The sequence below is a fragment of the Elephantulus edwardii genome, unplaced genomic scaffold, assembly GCF_000299155.1.
Source record: "Elephantulus edwardii isolate Elephantulus edwardi_28Jun2011 unplaced genomic scaffold, EleEdw1.0 scaffold00107, whole genome shotgun sequence".
Taxonomy (NCBI): domain Eukaryota; kingdom Metazoa; phylum Chordata; class Mammalia; order Macroscelidea; family Macroscelididae; genus Elephantulus; species Elephantulus edwardii.
The window spans coordinates 8,755,591-8,773,944 of NW_006399857.1; the positions used below are offsets into that span (position 1 = coordinate 8,755,591).

The 18,354-nt window shown below is 36.1% G+C and overlaps 1 protein-coding gene across 1 annotated transcript in view; it reads left to right on the plus strand.

Annotated features, from left to right (window-relative positions):
• Positions 1-18,354, plus strand: part of LOC102863523 (latrophilin-3-like) — an 807,096-nt gene that overhangs the window by 396,385 nt on the left and 392,357 nt on the right. Inside the window, exon 7 of the mRNA XM_006891975.1 lies at positions 9,152-9,232. Within this exon, the coding sequence (XP_006892037.1) occupies positions 9,152-9,232 (81 nt within the window). The remainder of the gene's footprint in view (positions 1-9,151; positions 9,233-18,354) is intronic.

The window sequence follows — 18,354 nt, forward strand, 5'->3', positions numbered from 1 at the left end:
GTGAAGATAATGGCCTGGATGAGATGCACCTTAGTCTTTAGACTGACATTGTTGCTTTCCAGTACTCTGTAGAGGTCCCTGACAGCTGATTTTCCCTCTGAAATCCAGAGCTCTGGTAGCCTGGTGTCAAGAAGCTGCACTGCAATCCTGAAGGCACACGATTCAAGGCCACCAGCTACTCCACGGGAGGATGGGCATTCTACTCCCATGCTATTAACTGCCTCTGAAAATCTGCTGGAGGGTCAGCTGTGAGTCGGTTCTAACTCTGTGGCACACAACAACAACATAATAGAGCTTGTTATTATGTAGTTGTGGGAGCTCTGGTGGCCTGATGGTAAGATGTGCCACAATCCCGAAGGCACGCAGTTCAAACCCACCAGCTGTTTCTCCAGAGAAGAATGGGCAGTGTCTGCCCATGTGGTTTACAGCCTCTGAAAACCCACTAGAGTGTCAGCTATAGGTTAGTTCTGACTCATTGGCACACAACAACAACATAGTGATATATAGTTATTTTTAATTATTCATTTTGATAGGTAGATATTCAAATATTTGCAGATAGGACTATTATATCTGAGAATTGCTTTACCACTTTGAGACAGAGGTAGACAAAAAACAGCATATGCCTTGAATTCACAGTTGTTGATGTTTAGTGCTAGTTACGTGTGTTGTTTATTGTGATGAAACTATCTATAATGAAACATGTATAATCATTACATCCTTCAAGTAGTTGTGACACTATTCTCACAATCCTTTTTCAAATCACTCCACCATGATTAACATTGTCAATAACCTAAGTGACATTTATTTTTTTTTCCACTTTTGCACATCTCTGAAAATTGTATTACATTTTAATCCTCTTTTCTGTCACTCACCCACTATCCCTGTCCTTCATACTCATGTCCTGTAGGCATCCACTCGAAATTGCCCTTCTGCCATCCCATATTCTTTGACTAGCCTGCCAACTACCTTTCCCTCCAATGGCTGTTTTCTCCAGGTAATGTTCTTCTCTGAGTTGACTTTTCTCAATTAACAGCCATATTGTGCTCTCCTCTCTTACCTCTCTCAAGGACATGTCAGACTTAACTATAATTGCTTACTCTTGTGTCTAAAATGTAATAGCTTTGAATAGAGAGATGATATTTTACACACATAGTACCTTTAACAGGGACCACAGAGAGGGAGCAAGTATTGGAGACATATCTGAAGGACAAAATACATACATGCATAAACACAAACAAGACATTTATTCTTGCTTCAAATGACTCCATCTGTTTTCTTTGTTGCCAAGTAATATACAGTAGGGGCAAATTTGTCAATGACCCTTTGCACTCTATCAATGACTTTATATGCAGAATAAGTCAAGCATGTAGTTGTTTTTCTCCTCCTTTATATTTTACTAAATTCACTGAAAAAGTGTATGATTAATAAAATGAAAGGGGAAAAGGATACCAGAGTGGAAAGGTGGATATCAAATTGGCATCTTTACAACTCTTTTTTTTAGATTGCTTTTGATTCTTGTTTAGATTTTTCCCCTCAAAACTGATGCTATAAATACCAAATAGTTTTATTCAAAGTAGAATTTGAAGATGGAAGAACCATACTGTTATTATTCTGCACATCCCAAATTTTCCATCAATACAAACACCATATTGACCTCTGGTACTCTTTTTTCTTCTCAGTAGCAGCATTAATTTCAAGAAGAAATTAAACTGTAGGTCTTGAAAAAATTTCACCTGTGTTTTAAATGGCATTAATTTGGAGTCCTTTAGTACTGACACGGAACCTTTTTTTTATGTTTACTTGCTTTTATTCACTACAAAAATGTATTTAATAGTCTGGATCACAATAAATTATCATTGAGAAGAACGGGAATTTCAAAACAATTATGCTCATGCAGAACCTGTATGTGAATCAAGAAGAAGGCACTTGAATAAAACAAGAAAATAGTATCAAAAGTCAGGAAATGTGTGCATAAGAGTGGTATCATTTCTTAAAATGTATTCAGTCTGTGTTCTGGGCAGTTAAACTAACAAGCTTCAGTATATGAAGAATGTAGCATTAAGATCAGAGGAAAAGTCATTAACAACCTGCCATATACAGGTTAATATAATCCACACCCATGGATATAGCAGTCAAGGAATCGAGATAGGTTACATGGGGCAAGTCTGCTGTGAAGGAACTTGTTAAGACAATAAAAAGCAAGTTGAACATGCTCCTCCCTTTTCATTTTTCAAGTCTATATATATTCCGTTACAATACTTTGCTTTATCTCCTTGAAATTCCATTTGAAACCTTCTATTCAGCTTTTTCACTTCATTTCTTTCTTTCATTTTCGCTTCTTGAAATTCAAGAAAATGTTTCAGAATACATACTGATATGAAATTTTGTCTTTTCTTCATTTTTTGTCTTTATAATTATTTTTTTATTCTGAGTGATGTCCTTATAATCAATTTCACAATTTGTCCAATTCTGGTCACTTGTGGAACTGTTCTATTTTGAGACAGAGATGGAACTTGAGATCATCCTTATAAAATCTATAAACATTTATAATCTATTGATTTATATAGCCCAAGGTGGTAATGAGTAAAAAAAAAATGTGGGTGACTCTACTCCACGGCCCTTAGGCCTGCCTTTAATTGTTTTTGGTGAAATGTTCTTCTAGATTGTGTCACCCTGGTATGTCCACTTGCTGCACAGAGGTAACTCGTGGTTGCTGTGAAGCTGAACACTGATTAGTCAAATGCGAGAATCGTTACCCATGGTGGACAGTGTTTGGTAGAGCTCTATGATTAAAGCAAGCTTGGAATCAGGAGTGGCATCCCCTTCCATAATAGCTTGCCTCAAAAACCCTATGAACCTGGAGAAAGGATGAAAGTTCGTTCATAGGGTCGCTATGAGTCACCTGCGACTCAGCGGCACTTAACAACATCAACATGATTGTAAAAGCAAAAATAAAATAATATTAACATATCTAACAGCAAAACTATTGCGTTTAATTTGGGTTGGGTATTTTGTTTGTTTGTTTTATGGTTTTTGTTTGCTTTGTTTTTTTAATGGGAAGAAATGTTCATGAATATCAGCATCAGCACCTAATAAATTTAAAGCAAAAGACTCAAAGAAGCCATTAAAGTATACTTTCTTTTAGAAGGTTAGGGGGGCATAACCCATTATACCCATTTACTGAATTTATAAGAAATGGAGGAAATATTTGGTATAAAGGAAATATAACTGTTAAAACCAAAAGGAATTTCATTTTAGTAAAATGGATTTTTGCATTAAGAAAAGCTCATTTTCCCAATTATATACCTCTACAATATTTTTCCTGCATATGTTAAACTTGACATAACTGTCATAATGAAAAGCAACTGATGCTAGCACATTAAGTGCTCTGGTGACCTAGAGATAAGGAGCTGTACTGCAATCCCAAAGACACATAGTTCAAATCCATCGACAGATTCTCTGAAGAGATATGGGAAATAGCCCCCGTGAAATTTACTACTTCTGAAAACCAGCTGGAGGGTCAGTTATGGGTCTGTTCTGATTAGACCATACACAACAACAACCAACAACAACACATTTAGTTTCTGATTCCTTTGAGGTGTGGTGCTGGAGAAGAATGTTGAATACACCATGGACTGCTAGAAGAACAAACAGGTTTGTCCTGGAGAGGGTGAAGCCAGAATGTTCCCTGGAGTCAAGGATTCTGAAGCTTCGTCTGACATACTTTGGGCATGTTGCAAGGAGGGACTGGTCCTTGGAGAGGGACATCATGTTTGGGAGAGTGGAGGGACGGTGCAGGAGAGGAAGACCCTCAATGAGATGGATCAATTCTGTGAGTGGAGTGGTGGGAATGAATGAATGAATGAATGTGTTTGAGACAGCAAGGTTGGCACAGGATAGAATGGTGTTTAGGGCTCTTGTACATAGGGTCGCTATGAGTCACAAATGACTCAATAGCACATAACAACAACAACAACAATCCTTATTATTAAAATTGGATTTCAGCCATTATTTATAGTTTTGTCAAATTAGAGTTTCCTTTATAGTCAGGTATTATCTCTTGTCAATTTTTAGTTCTTCAAATGTGATTCATAGAGACTCATTTACACTGTCCCTGATCACACTCTGTAAAATTACAGACTGCCTCCTCATGTTTCAGACCCTCAGTAGTCTAATTTTTCTCTATAATTCTTACTATTTCACCATACAATGGTTATCTTAATTATTGTGTTTTGTTCTCCCATGTTTGACATAATAAGTACCCAGCTTACTTATTCATCATTCAGACTTTACAAAGTGAAAGGGTCCAGCACTACCACATATCTTTTTCAGTTCTCAAATAGGTAGCAACCCTCAGTCTGTTCAAAGTACAAAAACTTGCCTCATGTACAGATTTTTCATCCATGTATAATTAAAAGTTCTGTAATTCTCATTCTCCAAAATATTATTCATAATTTGTTAATAGCTACACAATTCAGTGCTTTCACCTTCTTGATAAAAATCGGGCAAATGTCTCTTAGAATATTCTCTGCTCTGGGCCGTGAGTATTCTGACATTAGCATCAGGAGTGGCTGAAGACGTATTAACGACCTGTGTTAGGCAGATAACACAAAAGTCCTTAACCAAAACTGACAATTCCTTGGAACACTACTGAAGATACAACCTTGAGTACAATTTAAACCTTCAAAGATGAGCAGTCTCCTGTGCAGTTTACTGCCTCTGAAAACCTGTTGGAGGGTCAGCTATGAGTCACTTCCAGTTAGTACAAAACAACAACAGAAATTGAAATAAGAGTTTCTTTACATTTAACTGGACCAATTAAAATCACATTGCCGTTGAGTCACAGCTGACTTAAAGCTGACCTTGCAGCAGGTTTTCAGAGGCTGTAAATCACAGGATGGAAGACGGCTCATCTTCCTTCAGCATTATTGGTTAGGTTTCATTTTGATGACTATGTGCCCACTCGAAGCCAAGGCTACTGAAAAATGTTATTAAAAATGTGAGAGTAAAATAAATTCAAATAACCTGCTGAGAAGAAAACCTTATGTGGAAAGCTTCAAAAATTACACTATTCGTACTCATTTAGAGAATATTCAAATAAATGCAGAACTTTTTTTTAAAAAATGAAGAGGTAATGCTTTAAACATGTTTATGTGCCATATAAATTTATAGAACTTACGCAATTCTAAACAAAATATGAAAAATTATTTTTGCTGGAAATGTGGAAATATGTGTATGCATATACGTTTGTTACTGTCTTGGGTACCGCTGAGTCGGAACTAACCCATAGCTGATCCTCCAGCAGGTTTTCAGAGGTAGTTAATTGCATGGGAGGAGATTGCTCATCCTGCTCCAGTGGAGCAGCTGGTAGTCTTGAACTGTGTGCCTTTGGGATTGCAGCACAACTTCTTGCCACTATATGCATATACATTAAGCATGTGTGTATATGCACACATATGTGTATATATACCAGAAATTCAAGGTGAAATGAAGGATATCATTGCTGATGTTATATGGATCATGGCTGAAAGCAAAGAATAATGCAACTGTCTATGCAGGGCTCTCAGAACACTTAATTTTGACCTTGCAGAACCTGTCCACAAAGAAGTACTTTGAATAGAAACAAAGGGATACTGCATGGCTTACAATCAGGAAAGGTGTTTGTCAAGTTTCATCTTTTCAGTTTACATTTTCAGTCTCCACTTTAAGCAAATAGTTTGAGAAACTGGACTAGATGAAGAAGAAAATGGCATTAGAATTGGGGGGAAATTCATCAATTACTTGTGTTATGCTAAAATTGCTTATTGAAAGTTGAGGACTTGAAGCACTTCCTAAAGAAGATTAAAGACAACAGCTATCAATATGAGTATCTTCAATATAAAGATAACAAAAATTCTCACAACTGGACCTATAGGCAACATCATTATAAGTGGATAAAAGATTGAAAGTTGTTAAGGTTTTCATTTTACTCGGCTGTAAATTAACTCCCATGCAAGATTGTTGTTCTTGTGTGCCCTTGAGTAGGAACCAACCCGTAGCTGACCTTTCAGCCCATTTTCAGAGGCAGTAAATCACATGGGAGAAGATTTCTCATCTTTCTCATCTTTCTCCTGTGGAGCAGCTGGTGGATTTAGTTGACTGTCTTTGAGTCGTTGTTGCTAGGTTCCCTCGAGTCAAGCATGACTCTTCGCAACCCCCTGAAACACAGATATGAACCCTGTCTTACCCTGTCCTACCCTGGGCCAGTCTCACAAGTTTTGACACACTCAAGCCCATTACTGAAATCACTATGGCAATCCACCTGGTTGAGGGTCTTCCTCTCCTTCACTGTTCCTCCACCTTTCCAAGCACGATGTCTACCCTCTCCTAGTGACTTAAAGTATCATGCCTGAAGTTTTATCATCTTTGTCTCCAAGGAGCACTCTGGATGCCTTTTCCACTACATGACTGCTTCTTGTTCTTTTGGTAGTCCATGGGATAGTCAATATTCTTCAGCACTACAGTTCAAAGATGTCAGTACTTATTCTGTCACCCTTATTCATTGTTCAGCTTTCAGATGCATAGCAACTGAAAATACCATGGCCTAAATAATGACCATCTTAGTCCTCAAACTGACATCATTGTTTTCCCATAGTTTGGAGAAATCCCTGAGTACAGACTTTTGCAGTGCAATATGTCACCTGACCTCTTACCTGCTGGTACCAAGAGTTTTGATTATGAATCCAAGTAAGATGACAGTTCTTGTTGACAGTTGTTGACAGTTTCCATCTTTTCTCCATCTATATCATGATGTTATCTATTGGTCAAGTGGTGAAGATTTTTTGTTTTCTTGATATTGAAATTTAATGCACCCTGAATGCTGCAGTGTTTAACTTGCAGAAGTGCCTCAAGTCCTCCTTTCTTTCAGCAAGCAAAATTGTGTCATCCATATAACAAAGGTTATTGATGAATCATCCTCCAATATTGATGTCACATTTCTTCTTTATAGAGTCCAGTTTCTCAAGCATGCTGATTTGTTTTTGTTCCTCATACCTATTAAATCTTTGTGCTGAGCCATTGAATCTGCATGGCTCATCATGCAGACTCAGTAGATATGAGGAAAGCTATTACCCTGAAGCACACCTTTGTTAATTTTAAACCTTCTAGCTCTGTTCACACAGTAGTCTCTTTGTCTAGATCTAAGTTTCACAGACACACAATTAAGTATTCTAGGATTCCTATTCTTCTCACTGTTAGCCATAATTTGTTATGATTCACACAGTCAAATTCCTTGGCATTAGTCAGACACTCCATTTCCACGCCATATACCTGATGTCCCCCTTTTATCTCTGTCATCCCCTAGGTAAATAGATACCAATTATGTGTTGAATAGGATGTTCCATGAAACAATGACCCTACTTTAAACCAAGGAACCAGATCCCATTAGGTGCTTGATAAGCAATCTCAGCAATTCCTTTTTTGTTGTTCTCATAAAATATTTATCCCATAACTTCTGGCAATTCAATTTTTTATAGGTGTGTAACTTACTGGCAGCAGTTACAATAATTGGCTGTGAATTCACAATATTCTTAGTTACCATTATGAGTGTGTCTGTATATTACAGCCTCTCACTGTCTCTGCTGTTATCTAGGAAAATGCTGGGAGCAACAGCAGCTACTATCAACAGGGAGCCATATTAATTATTTGAAATGTGCCTCAGAAGAGGTATCAGCAGAGTTTATTACAAGTTGAATATTACTTGAAATGGGAAGGTTACTCTAACTGTTATCATAATCTATGTATCATTAACTTTCCTTGTTTAGGAAAGGAGATTAACAACCCTGTAAATTGCTATAGTAAATATGTGAAATATAACTATATATTCCCATTGTAGAGAGAAAGTGGTGGGTCCTTGATTCCTACATAAACTTTTGTTATATAAAATAGCTTTAAAAATGGCACTGACTCAGCAATTAAGTTATCTGCTTCTAAATCCTGCTTGCTTACTGGATCATTAGCACATAAACTTTAGGTTCTATGTACATTTGAAAATGCTTTTGTATTTAAACTAGTAAATTTTTCAGTCCATCTTTGAACCTTCCAATAAATATAAGGCAGAAATGTCTTGCAAATATGTATGTGAGAAGGTAGAATGCTTTGGAAGGAATAGGAAATGAATCTATAAAACAGTTTTATAAATTGTAGTCAGTTACTCTTTTCACGTTCTAAAATAACATAAGAATACTTTCCTATTCAAGTAGCAGCATTAAACGTTAGAGGTAACATATAAATTAATCAGGTTGTAACGTGGTCTAAATAAATGGAACACAAACTATTTTCTGTAAAGCAGTGCCAGTCTGCAGTCTATTAAAAATAAATAAATAAAATCATAGAAATGTGGGTAGTACAGGGGGCAAAAATGATTGCTTATATTTTCTTACTTATTTGACAAAGTACTAAAAATCTGCTCAATCTAACAATAAAAAATGAGCATTTATAGCTTGATGCCATTCTTTTTAGATTTGTCTTCCAGGTTGTTTTTATTGTATTTGGTAATCTGTCTACAACAGTTTAGTACTTTCGTATCAAAGTTCTTCAGCTTTGTGAAGCAATCACGCCATCGGTTGCCTTTGTGTGGCACAGATTTTTTATATTAGGACAAATCTTTCTGCACTCTTTATAGGCTTTTAATTCTGTGGAATAAAGCATAATGTGGCATCATGAAAACTAGCAACATTAATTCTGGATTCCTGTGATAATCCTAATACCCTATCATAGTGGAGTGCATTCGGGGCTGGGGCCGGGGGATTGTATACCAACGACGTTTATCTTTTGCTTTTCAAAGAGAGGAGCGAATTGGGGGGGGGGGCGAGGCAGAGAGAGGGTGGTGTGGAGAAAAAAGTACAACAATCAATGAATGGAAATCCAAAATCTCTGTAAATGCTCATTAAAACTAGTAAAATAAAATTTTAAAAAAAGAAAAGGTGAGTAAAGAGGAACGGGAGGAAGAGGGAACAGGAGAAGAAAAAGGAAGAATAAGCACTAAATCTTTGGCAATTGTAAAGAATATTTATGGAATTAAAAAACCTTCTATTTTCATTTAAAAAAAAAAAAAAAGAAAGAAAGAAAGACGTGACTAATGGCTTCCTTACACCTCTCTTTGGACCCACAGGGCAGGCACATCATGGGCAGGTATCCTACATTTCTCCACCTATTCACCTTGACTCTGAACTAGAGAGACCCCCTGTGAGAGGTGAGTTTTATTGACTTTTTGTTTCTTTTGTAAAGAAGAAAAGAAACTGTATTCATTCTGTGGTGATTGTAAGTATATCGTTTTAATGCAGTGCTGCTTTAAAAGGCAGAATGAAAGTGAAATGAATGGTCTGGTGACAAAGTAAGATCTATTTAATAAAAGTATGAAATAGAGTTCTAATAAATGCTGATAAAAACAAAATGGTTCCAACTAGTCAAGATTCATAGAGATTTAACCAGCAGGTGACTCATTGAATACTAACTTAGAGTTACGAATAAACAGATGGATGACCTGTATATTCTTATTGGAACATTTTCCTACTGTCTGCTCTGTTTTTACAGAAAGATGTGTTCATCTAAATTGTTTGACAATTTTCCATGAAAGTAATATTTCCTATCTTGTTTTCATTGTTTTGTTTGTTGTTGTTTTTAAAAAAAGTCATTTTGGGAGTTTATATTTTATCCTGAATATAATCATGAAATACTCTTTCTTTTTTTTTACATTTATTTTCCTAGGTCTATGGTGTGTTACATCATCACACTAACGACTCTTTTTCTCTGGAAAAAAAAATTTTGATGGCAGTGTACCCAATGAGCTGATGAGGATAGGTTTAAAATAGAAAGGCTTTTTGAGAAATAGTTCGGGAAAGTGATGATGGTCAGTTAGGATTATGCCAGTGATGCTGAAAAGATCTGGGAGATATTTTTAAGACACAGCATTTGACTGAGCAGATTTGTTCAGGGTGGCAGAAAAAACTCTGAGATTTCTACATTGAGTAACTGTGAAAATATAATCCCTTACTGTAAGTAATAAATATGAACAGTAAAAAGGATGCATTGTTTTGGACATACTAATCAGAAGTAGAAGGTCATTTCTGCTAACACAGCAGACCTGTAGCCACTGGTTTTAACTTTAAGGGAATTCAGTTCTTCAGACTTAATCCCAGGATGATTTCAGAAAGAGGTCATGAGAGGGTATGATGGCATAACAACCCAAATCACCTCTAATTTAAGCTTAAAACATGAAAACATCATTATGTTTATATGAGTTCATAGAGTGGGGTGTATAGCGGTTTGACTATGGCCAGACATTTAATAGTTAGCAGTATTATTAGTTTTTGTGTGTTTGTTGTGAATGTAAGAGGACTCACTCCTTTTTGTAGCAATCTTATGTCATTTGATGTCAGCTGAAATGGAGGTCACATATCTGTCAATAAGTAGCTTACTCACTAGTTCAGGATCCTGAACATTGTGACAGAGGATATCTAGTATTGAGAAGACAAGTGCCCTCGTTTAAGTGCTTTTTCAAGCCTCTTCATCTTATAGTTACTAATATCCTAATGGCTAATGCAAATTACATAATTAAACTCAGAGTAAGAGAAGAAATACAGTCCATCTTCTAATGTCGAATACACAATTCCAAAAACTATACATACAGCAAGGGAGGGAATTTGGTGCCATTTATAATCTACCAGACATTAATAGATATAGGATAAAGTACATTTTGATTATTTTTTTAAAGTGATTGATAAAGTGAAAAGAGAGAGAGTACATTTAAAATGAGGAGTTTCTAGACTTCTTAGCATTATATTTCTCAACACGGATTTTTAAAATTTTTAAAACTTACATTTTAAAAAATTACAAATTTCATAATTGAATTCAAATGTCTTCGTTACAATTAAAAATAGCATAAAATAGAATCTCAAATTTGGTACTCTCACGAGAAAATGTAACTGTAACTATGTACTTTTGGAAATCTATTCATCCTTTGTTGCTGAGTTGATTCTGCTTCACAGTTACACTATAGGGCAAAGAGATAGAGTTTAAGGAAGTTGGCTGCTAACCAAGAGGTCAGATGTTGGTGTTGACCAGCAACTTCATAGGAGAAAGATGAGGCAATGTTTCTCTATAAAGCTTTAGAGTATTGGAACTGCAGGAGCAGTTCTGTTCTTTCTATGAGCCAGGTATGAGTCTGAATTTACCAGATGGCAGTGGGCTCGGATTTGAGTTTGGTTATGTATGTCCTCATCCACTCCCCTTAAAATTCTGTATTACTTATTATCTTAGTTTCTCTATGCTACTGTAACAAAAATACCATAAATGTGTGACTTTAACAAGCAGGAGAAAAAAATTTCCCACAATTTACAAAGCTAGAAGTTCAAATTGAGAGCATCCACTCTCTCCTTTTCTGCTGTTGGTGAAGGCCAGATGTCTATTCCTGGACACTTCAGCGCTCATTCATCATGTGACATGTATCTTCTTGAACATTTTTGCTTTGTTCTCTGTCCCTTATTTTTTCTTTTTATGTCTTTTACTTAAAATACCTTTTCCATGATTGTTGTTGTTGTTATGTGCCATCAAGTCACTTGTGACCCTATGTATGAGAGCCCTAAACCCTGCTCTATCCTGTGCCAACCTCACCGTCTCAAACACACTCACTCCCACCCCCCAATCACAGAATCAATCCATCTCATCAATGATATTTCTCTGTTTCTCTGTCGCTCCACCCTCCTAAGCGTGATGTCCCTTTCTAAGGACTGGTCTCTCCTTACAACATGCCCAAATTATGTGAGACAAAGCTTCAGAAGCCTTGACTCCAAAGAGCATTCTGGCTTCACCCTCTCCAGGTAAAACCTGTTTGTTCTCCTAGGCAGTCCATGATATATTCAACACTATTCTCCAGCACCACAGTTCAAAGGCAACAGTTTTCTTTCTATCATCTCTATTCACCGTCCAACTCTCTGATGCATAATTGCGAAGACTATAGCCCGGATCAGGCGCACCCTAGTCTCCAGCCTGACATCATTGCTCTTCAGTACTCTGGAGAGGCCCATGACAGCTGACTTTCCCAGTTCAATTCATCTCTTGATTTCCTGGCTGCTGGTACCAAGAGTGTTGACTGTGAAGCCAAGCAAACTAAAACTGCTAATTATATCAATCTCTTCACCGTCCATACTGATGCTGCCAATTGACCCAGTGATGAGAATCTTTGTTTCCTTGATGTTGAGCTTCAGTCCATATTGAAGGCTGCAGTCCTTGAGGATCTTATTAACGTAAGAAAGAAAATTAATTTCCCAAATGGGATTACATCTACAATTATATAGGCTTAAGATTTCAACACACATTTTGGAGGACACAGTTCAGTCTATTGTTATTCTTATTGTTATGTGCCACCAAGTAGTCTGTGACTCTTTGGGACCGTATGTACAATAGCACTGAACCCTGCCCTATCTTGACCCAGTCTCGCTGACACTGATACACCTAATCTCATTGCTTCAGCTACCATATCAATCCGTTTCATCCAGGGTCTTCCTCTCCTGAACTGTACCTCCACCCCAAGCATGACATCCTTCTCCAAAGACTGGTCCGTCCTGGCCATGTGCCCAAAGTATGTGCGATGCAGCTTCAAAATACTTGTTTCTAAGGAGAAACTAGGTTTCACCCTCTTCAAGACTGACCTATTTGTTCTCCTGGCAGTCCATGATATGTTTAGTGCTCTTCTTCAGCACCATGACTCTACTGCATCAATTCTTCTGTTATCCTTAGTCATTGTCCAGCTCTCTGATGCACAGCAAATAGTTGCAAAGTTCATGGCCTAGATCTCGTGTAACTTAGTCTCTAGACTTATATCATTGCTCTTTAGCAAGATCCCTGACAGCAGACTCCCCTAATGTCATTCATCTTTTGATTTCCTGTCTTCTGGTGCCAAAAGTGTTGATTGTGGAACTGAGCAAGCTGAAATTTTAACAATCTCAATCTCTTCTCCATCCATCATGATACTGCCAATTTTCCCAGTGGTGAGTATCTTTTTCTTTTTGATGTTGAGCTTCAATCCATATTGAAGACTACAGTTCTCGATCTTCTGCAGAAAATGCCTCAGGTCTTCCTCTGTTCAATCCATAGTACTCATGAAAGATCCCTTTCATGACTAAAATATTTTGTCATATTTGACTGTTATAATGGATTTTTCTCAATATTGCAGTGCATATTGAATAATTCACTTATGTTAAAATTGTGTAAGGTAAGATGGATTTATTAATCTTGTATAACAGTGCATAGGAGACATACATTCTGTTGAACTTAGAAGGTGGTGCATATGGGAAGTTGTTGTCAGTAAATTTATTTTTTTTATAAAACTTTTGCAAACATGAGGTAACACTTTAATGCACCCTGAAAGGACTGAATATAATTATACCAGCCACCTCTTTCTCAGTGCTACATTCATTGCCCTGCCTTCTAAATCTCTTAACAGGCAAGTGCTTTTTAACCCTCCATGTTATTTGCCACTTGACTCCCCATGTGGGTCTGCCTCTTCTTTTGATTTCCAGGCCCACAGTAAGATATAATGGAAACAAACCAGAAGAAATGACGTTCATATCTGCTCTCTACCTTTTGTGTGGATGTAAACAGGAATTAATATAGTACGATTATAAAAACACGCCCAGGGAGGGAGCAGATCGCAAACAAAAGAAGACTCAGACTCTTGTCATAAAGAAAGGGTATTATACCTAAAATTCTAAAAATAAGTTATTCACTTGAAAAGCACATCATCTCTAAAGCCACAACTTCCAAATAACACATAAGAATCTGAATGGTTTTATACCTTGCTATATAGAAACTACAGGTGCAACCAGAGTGCTTCTTGGAGGCAAAGATGATGATGTTTCCTCTTACATATTTTGGACATATTGCTAAAATATGTTATGTCTTGGAGAGGGACATCATGCTTGGGAAGGTGGAGGGACAGTGAAATAAACTAAAACCCTCAACCAGGTGAGTTAACATAGTGACTGCAGCAATGGACTTGAGAGTGTCAATGAGGTCACAGGATAGGGTTCAGATCAGTTGTTCATAGAGTCAGTATAAGTCATTTTTTACTTGATAACAACTAACAACAACAGCAATAATATAAAAACTAAGAAAGATCAAAGTTAAAATTCACACCTCAGGATTCATCATCTTCATTCAAATTCCCAGTAAACACTGATTTGGCACCACTGAAAGTTTCTTGAGTCATAAACATTTATAGATGTTCACATCAGACTCCAGCACATGATATAAGTAGAGCATTAGCATCTCAAGACAAAAAAGAGGCAATAAAAAGGAAGTAATGCATATCCCAGAGATCATAAAATAACTGCGTTGGTTTTATTCTATTTATTACCTTGCTACCTAATTTAGACCTCTTGGTTTACTTTACCTTACCTCTTATTTGTTTTAGGAAAAGAAATAATTTATTATCTTGGTGCATTTGCTTGTTTATATCATAGGTTTCTTCTTTGATTTTTGTATAACAATAACGAAAATGAAAAAAAAATTAAAAAAATAAGGAAAATGTACCAGCAAAGCACATATGACCTTTGATTTAATATGTACTACTACAACTACCTGGCCTGATTGAGGCCATTGTCTTAAAGATATGGAGAAGAGATTGAGGTTGTTATCAGTTTCAGCAAGCTGAATTCCACAATCAACATTCATAGCACCAATAGTCAGGAAATCAAAAGATTAATTGCATTGGGTAAATCTGCTGTCAGGGACCTCCCCAAAGTGCTAAAGAGCAATGATGTCAGTCTAGAGACAAAGGTGCGCCTGATCCAGGCCATGGTCTTCACAATTACTTGCAATGCGTCAGAGAGCTAGACAATGACTACGGATAATAGAAGAAGAATTGATGCCTTTGAATTGTGGTGCTGGAGAAGAGACTAAACATATGAACTGCCAATAGAACAAAAGGTTTATCCTGGAGAAGGAGAAACCCATTTGGTCCTTGGAAGCAAAGACTTTGAAGTTCTGTCTCATAACTGTAGGCATGTTGCCAGTAGAGCCCAGTCCTTGGAGAAAGACATCATGCTTTGAAGAGTAGAAGAACAACGTGGGAGAAAAGAACTCAGATGAGATGTATTGACACAGTAACTGAGGTAATGGGTATAGATGTATTGATACAGTAACTGAGGTAATGGGTATAGAGATGTAGAAGACAGTGATACTGGATCACTACAGGGCAGGGTTCAGAGGTATTGTGCACAGGGTTACTCTGAGTTGCGTAAGAGTCAATAGCATATAAAAACAACATGCTGCAGAGAGCTGGACAATAAATAAGAATGACAGAAGAAGAAGTGGTGCCTTTGAACTGCAGTGTTAAAGGAGAATGCTAAAGGTCATGTGGACTACCAAAAGAGCAAACAAATAGATCTTGGAGAAGATTTAGCGAGCGTACTCCTTGGAGACAAAAAACGATGAAGCTTCAACTCACAGAGTTTGGGCATGTTGCTAGGAGAAGCTGTTCTTTGAAGAGCAACTTCATACTAGGGAAGGTGAATGAACAAAAGCATTAACCATTAACCGTTAACCAGATGCATTGGGACAGTGGTTACAGAAATGGATTCAACTATGTTAGAGATTTTGAGAATGGCACAGGATAGAACAGAATTCAGTACTGCTGTTCATAGGGTCACCGTGAGTCATATTAGATTCAACAGCACCTAAAAACAACAACTACAACTACAAAGTAGTTTACATGATACTTTTTAATAAGTATAATGGCACCTGCTCACTGATAAATAAATTTGAGAAATACTGTTACTTAAATCTAATGGTATCATACATGGCATTTTGCCATATAATTTATGCTTGAGATGTCCCTATATTCAATCTTCACTTTACAGATTTTATTACTGAATAGGGGTGTAAATTCTAATAGTTTACTAGTACATTAATGTCACGATATATTACAAGGTAATTAACCAGGGCTGCCTCCATAAATAGAAAATAGTCTCAGCCCTCTCAATAAACTACTTAATAAAAATAAAGTCCTGAATCAGCAGCCAACATTATAGGGTTTTTTTCTCAGCATATCTCATTAATCAGTATTTTTTTAAAAAAATAATTTTATCTAGAAGCACTATTACTTTTAAACTATTCATTATAAGAACATGTTTATTATGATTTTTCAGTTACTATGTTATTTACTGACTTTTCTGTGAATAAGTTGCATGTGAATTGCGTGTGAATAATTTCTACAAACTTTTGAGATGTTATTTCCTAATTTTATGTACTATATATTGTAAAGAAAGAAATACCACTTATCTCTTTGTTATACTGTGCTGGCTTGTATGTTGCTGTAATACTAGAGGGTGGGCCACAAATATTTCATGTACCAATAGTATCACACGTGGTGGATAGTTTTCATAGGAACTTCCATACAAATACAGAATAGGGACAAGGACCTACATTAAAAAAAAGAAAAAGGAATAATAATGGGACAATGAAAACTTGACAGATAAAAACAGTGTGTAACATATTCCACAAGATAAACTTATCAAATTCGAATGCACAAAAACTATGATTGAAAAAGAGCTTTCTTCTCAAAGTAGAATCAGCTTTAATGGCATAGACAAAGTAAAAATTTGTAAAAACTTTGAGATCTTCATAGGCTGCTGTGACATGGCTCAAAATGAAAAGAGATAGCTGCATATATCCATTAAGAATCAGAAAGCACAATGTATAAAATACTGAAACATGAATCAAGGAAAATTTGAAGTTACCAAAAGAAAATGGAATGTTTGAAAAAATCCCTATTCTAAGAACAGATGAAGGAAATGGACAAATTTAGTATCATGAATCAGTTGCTTATGCCATGGCTTACCAGGAAAATAACAGTGTCACATTAATTGTTAAAATATTTCAAGATCTATCCTGACATACAAAGTTGTCAGTAATTAGATAGCCAGCAAAGAAGACCTAATCTTAATAAAATTTATGCACCAACTATTGAAGACTACACTAAAGAAATTTAAGATTTCTATCAACTTCTATAGACTGAAACTTATTAAACAAGTAATCAAATTGCATTGATAATCTCTGGTGATTAGAATGTGAAAATTGGAAAAAAATACATAACTGGAAAGTATCCTCTTAATTATAGAAATAACACAGAAAAGCACATGAATATTTTGAAAGACCAAAAATTTTTTTCACTAAGAATACATATTAAATTATGATATTTTAGAAATATCTATTGATGTATTACCTCTTTACATCTATACTCTTGTTGTATATACATCAATAATATAAATGGAAACTATACACATTATAGTGTGTAATTGGAATACATAAGAATTCAGTCAACTCTACCTGTGGAAAGAAACAGTGGAGAAGCTGAGTATCATCAGTAAAAACAAGGCCAGAGTCAACTCCTAAAAAGACAATCATATGCTCAAGTGCAAGTTCAAGTTAAAACTGAGAAATATTCAAAACAAGATTATAAAAGTCAGACCATAAAAAAAAAAGTCAGACCATGACATTAAATATATCTCACTTAAATTTAGAGATTATCTCACATGTATATTTGGTATATTTAATACTAATGACTAAAAAATAGACTAGTTGTGGAATATTATCAAGGACAACAAAGATGATGAAAAACTAAATGTTATTAAAAATATAGAAAAAATAAAGAACTACTTAACTCTAGGAACAGTAAAATAAATGTTAGTAATGTCCTGGAGAGAAAAATAAAAGATGGAAATAAATAAATAAATCAAAATGGATGTCAGAAGAAAATCTAAAACCTGCTTTTCAAACCACTTCTAAGAAACAAAAACTGAAGTGGGAGGTATAGCACTCTCTGACCTCAAAACCTACGACACAGCAATAGTAAGCAAAACAGCATGGTACTGATAAAATTACAGGCACATAGATCAGTTGAAAAGAACTGAGAACCCAGAAATAGACCCAACTATGTACAGTCAACTGATACTTGACAAGGAAATAAAACCTATCAAAAGGGGGAAAGACTACCTCCTCAACAAATGGTGCTGGCAAAATTGAACTGGTACCTGCAGGAAGCTAAAACAGGATCCACATCTCACATCATACACAAAAATCACCTCAAAGTAGATGAGACTTGGGAGTACAGTCCCAAACCCCATAAAGTTCATAAGAGGCAAACTGGGATCAAGCTTAAAAGCCTTAGTCTATGATATAAAGAGACAGCCAAATATAGCCAGAAATGTACTATCAGAAGAGGATAAAATTGATGAATGGAACCTCCTAAAGATTAAGTCCCTGTGTTAACCAAAAATTTTTTCCAACAGAGTTAAAGAAAACCTACTGACTAAG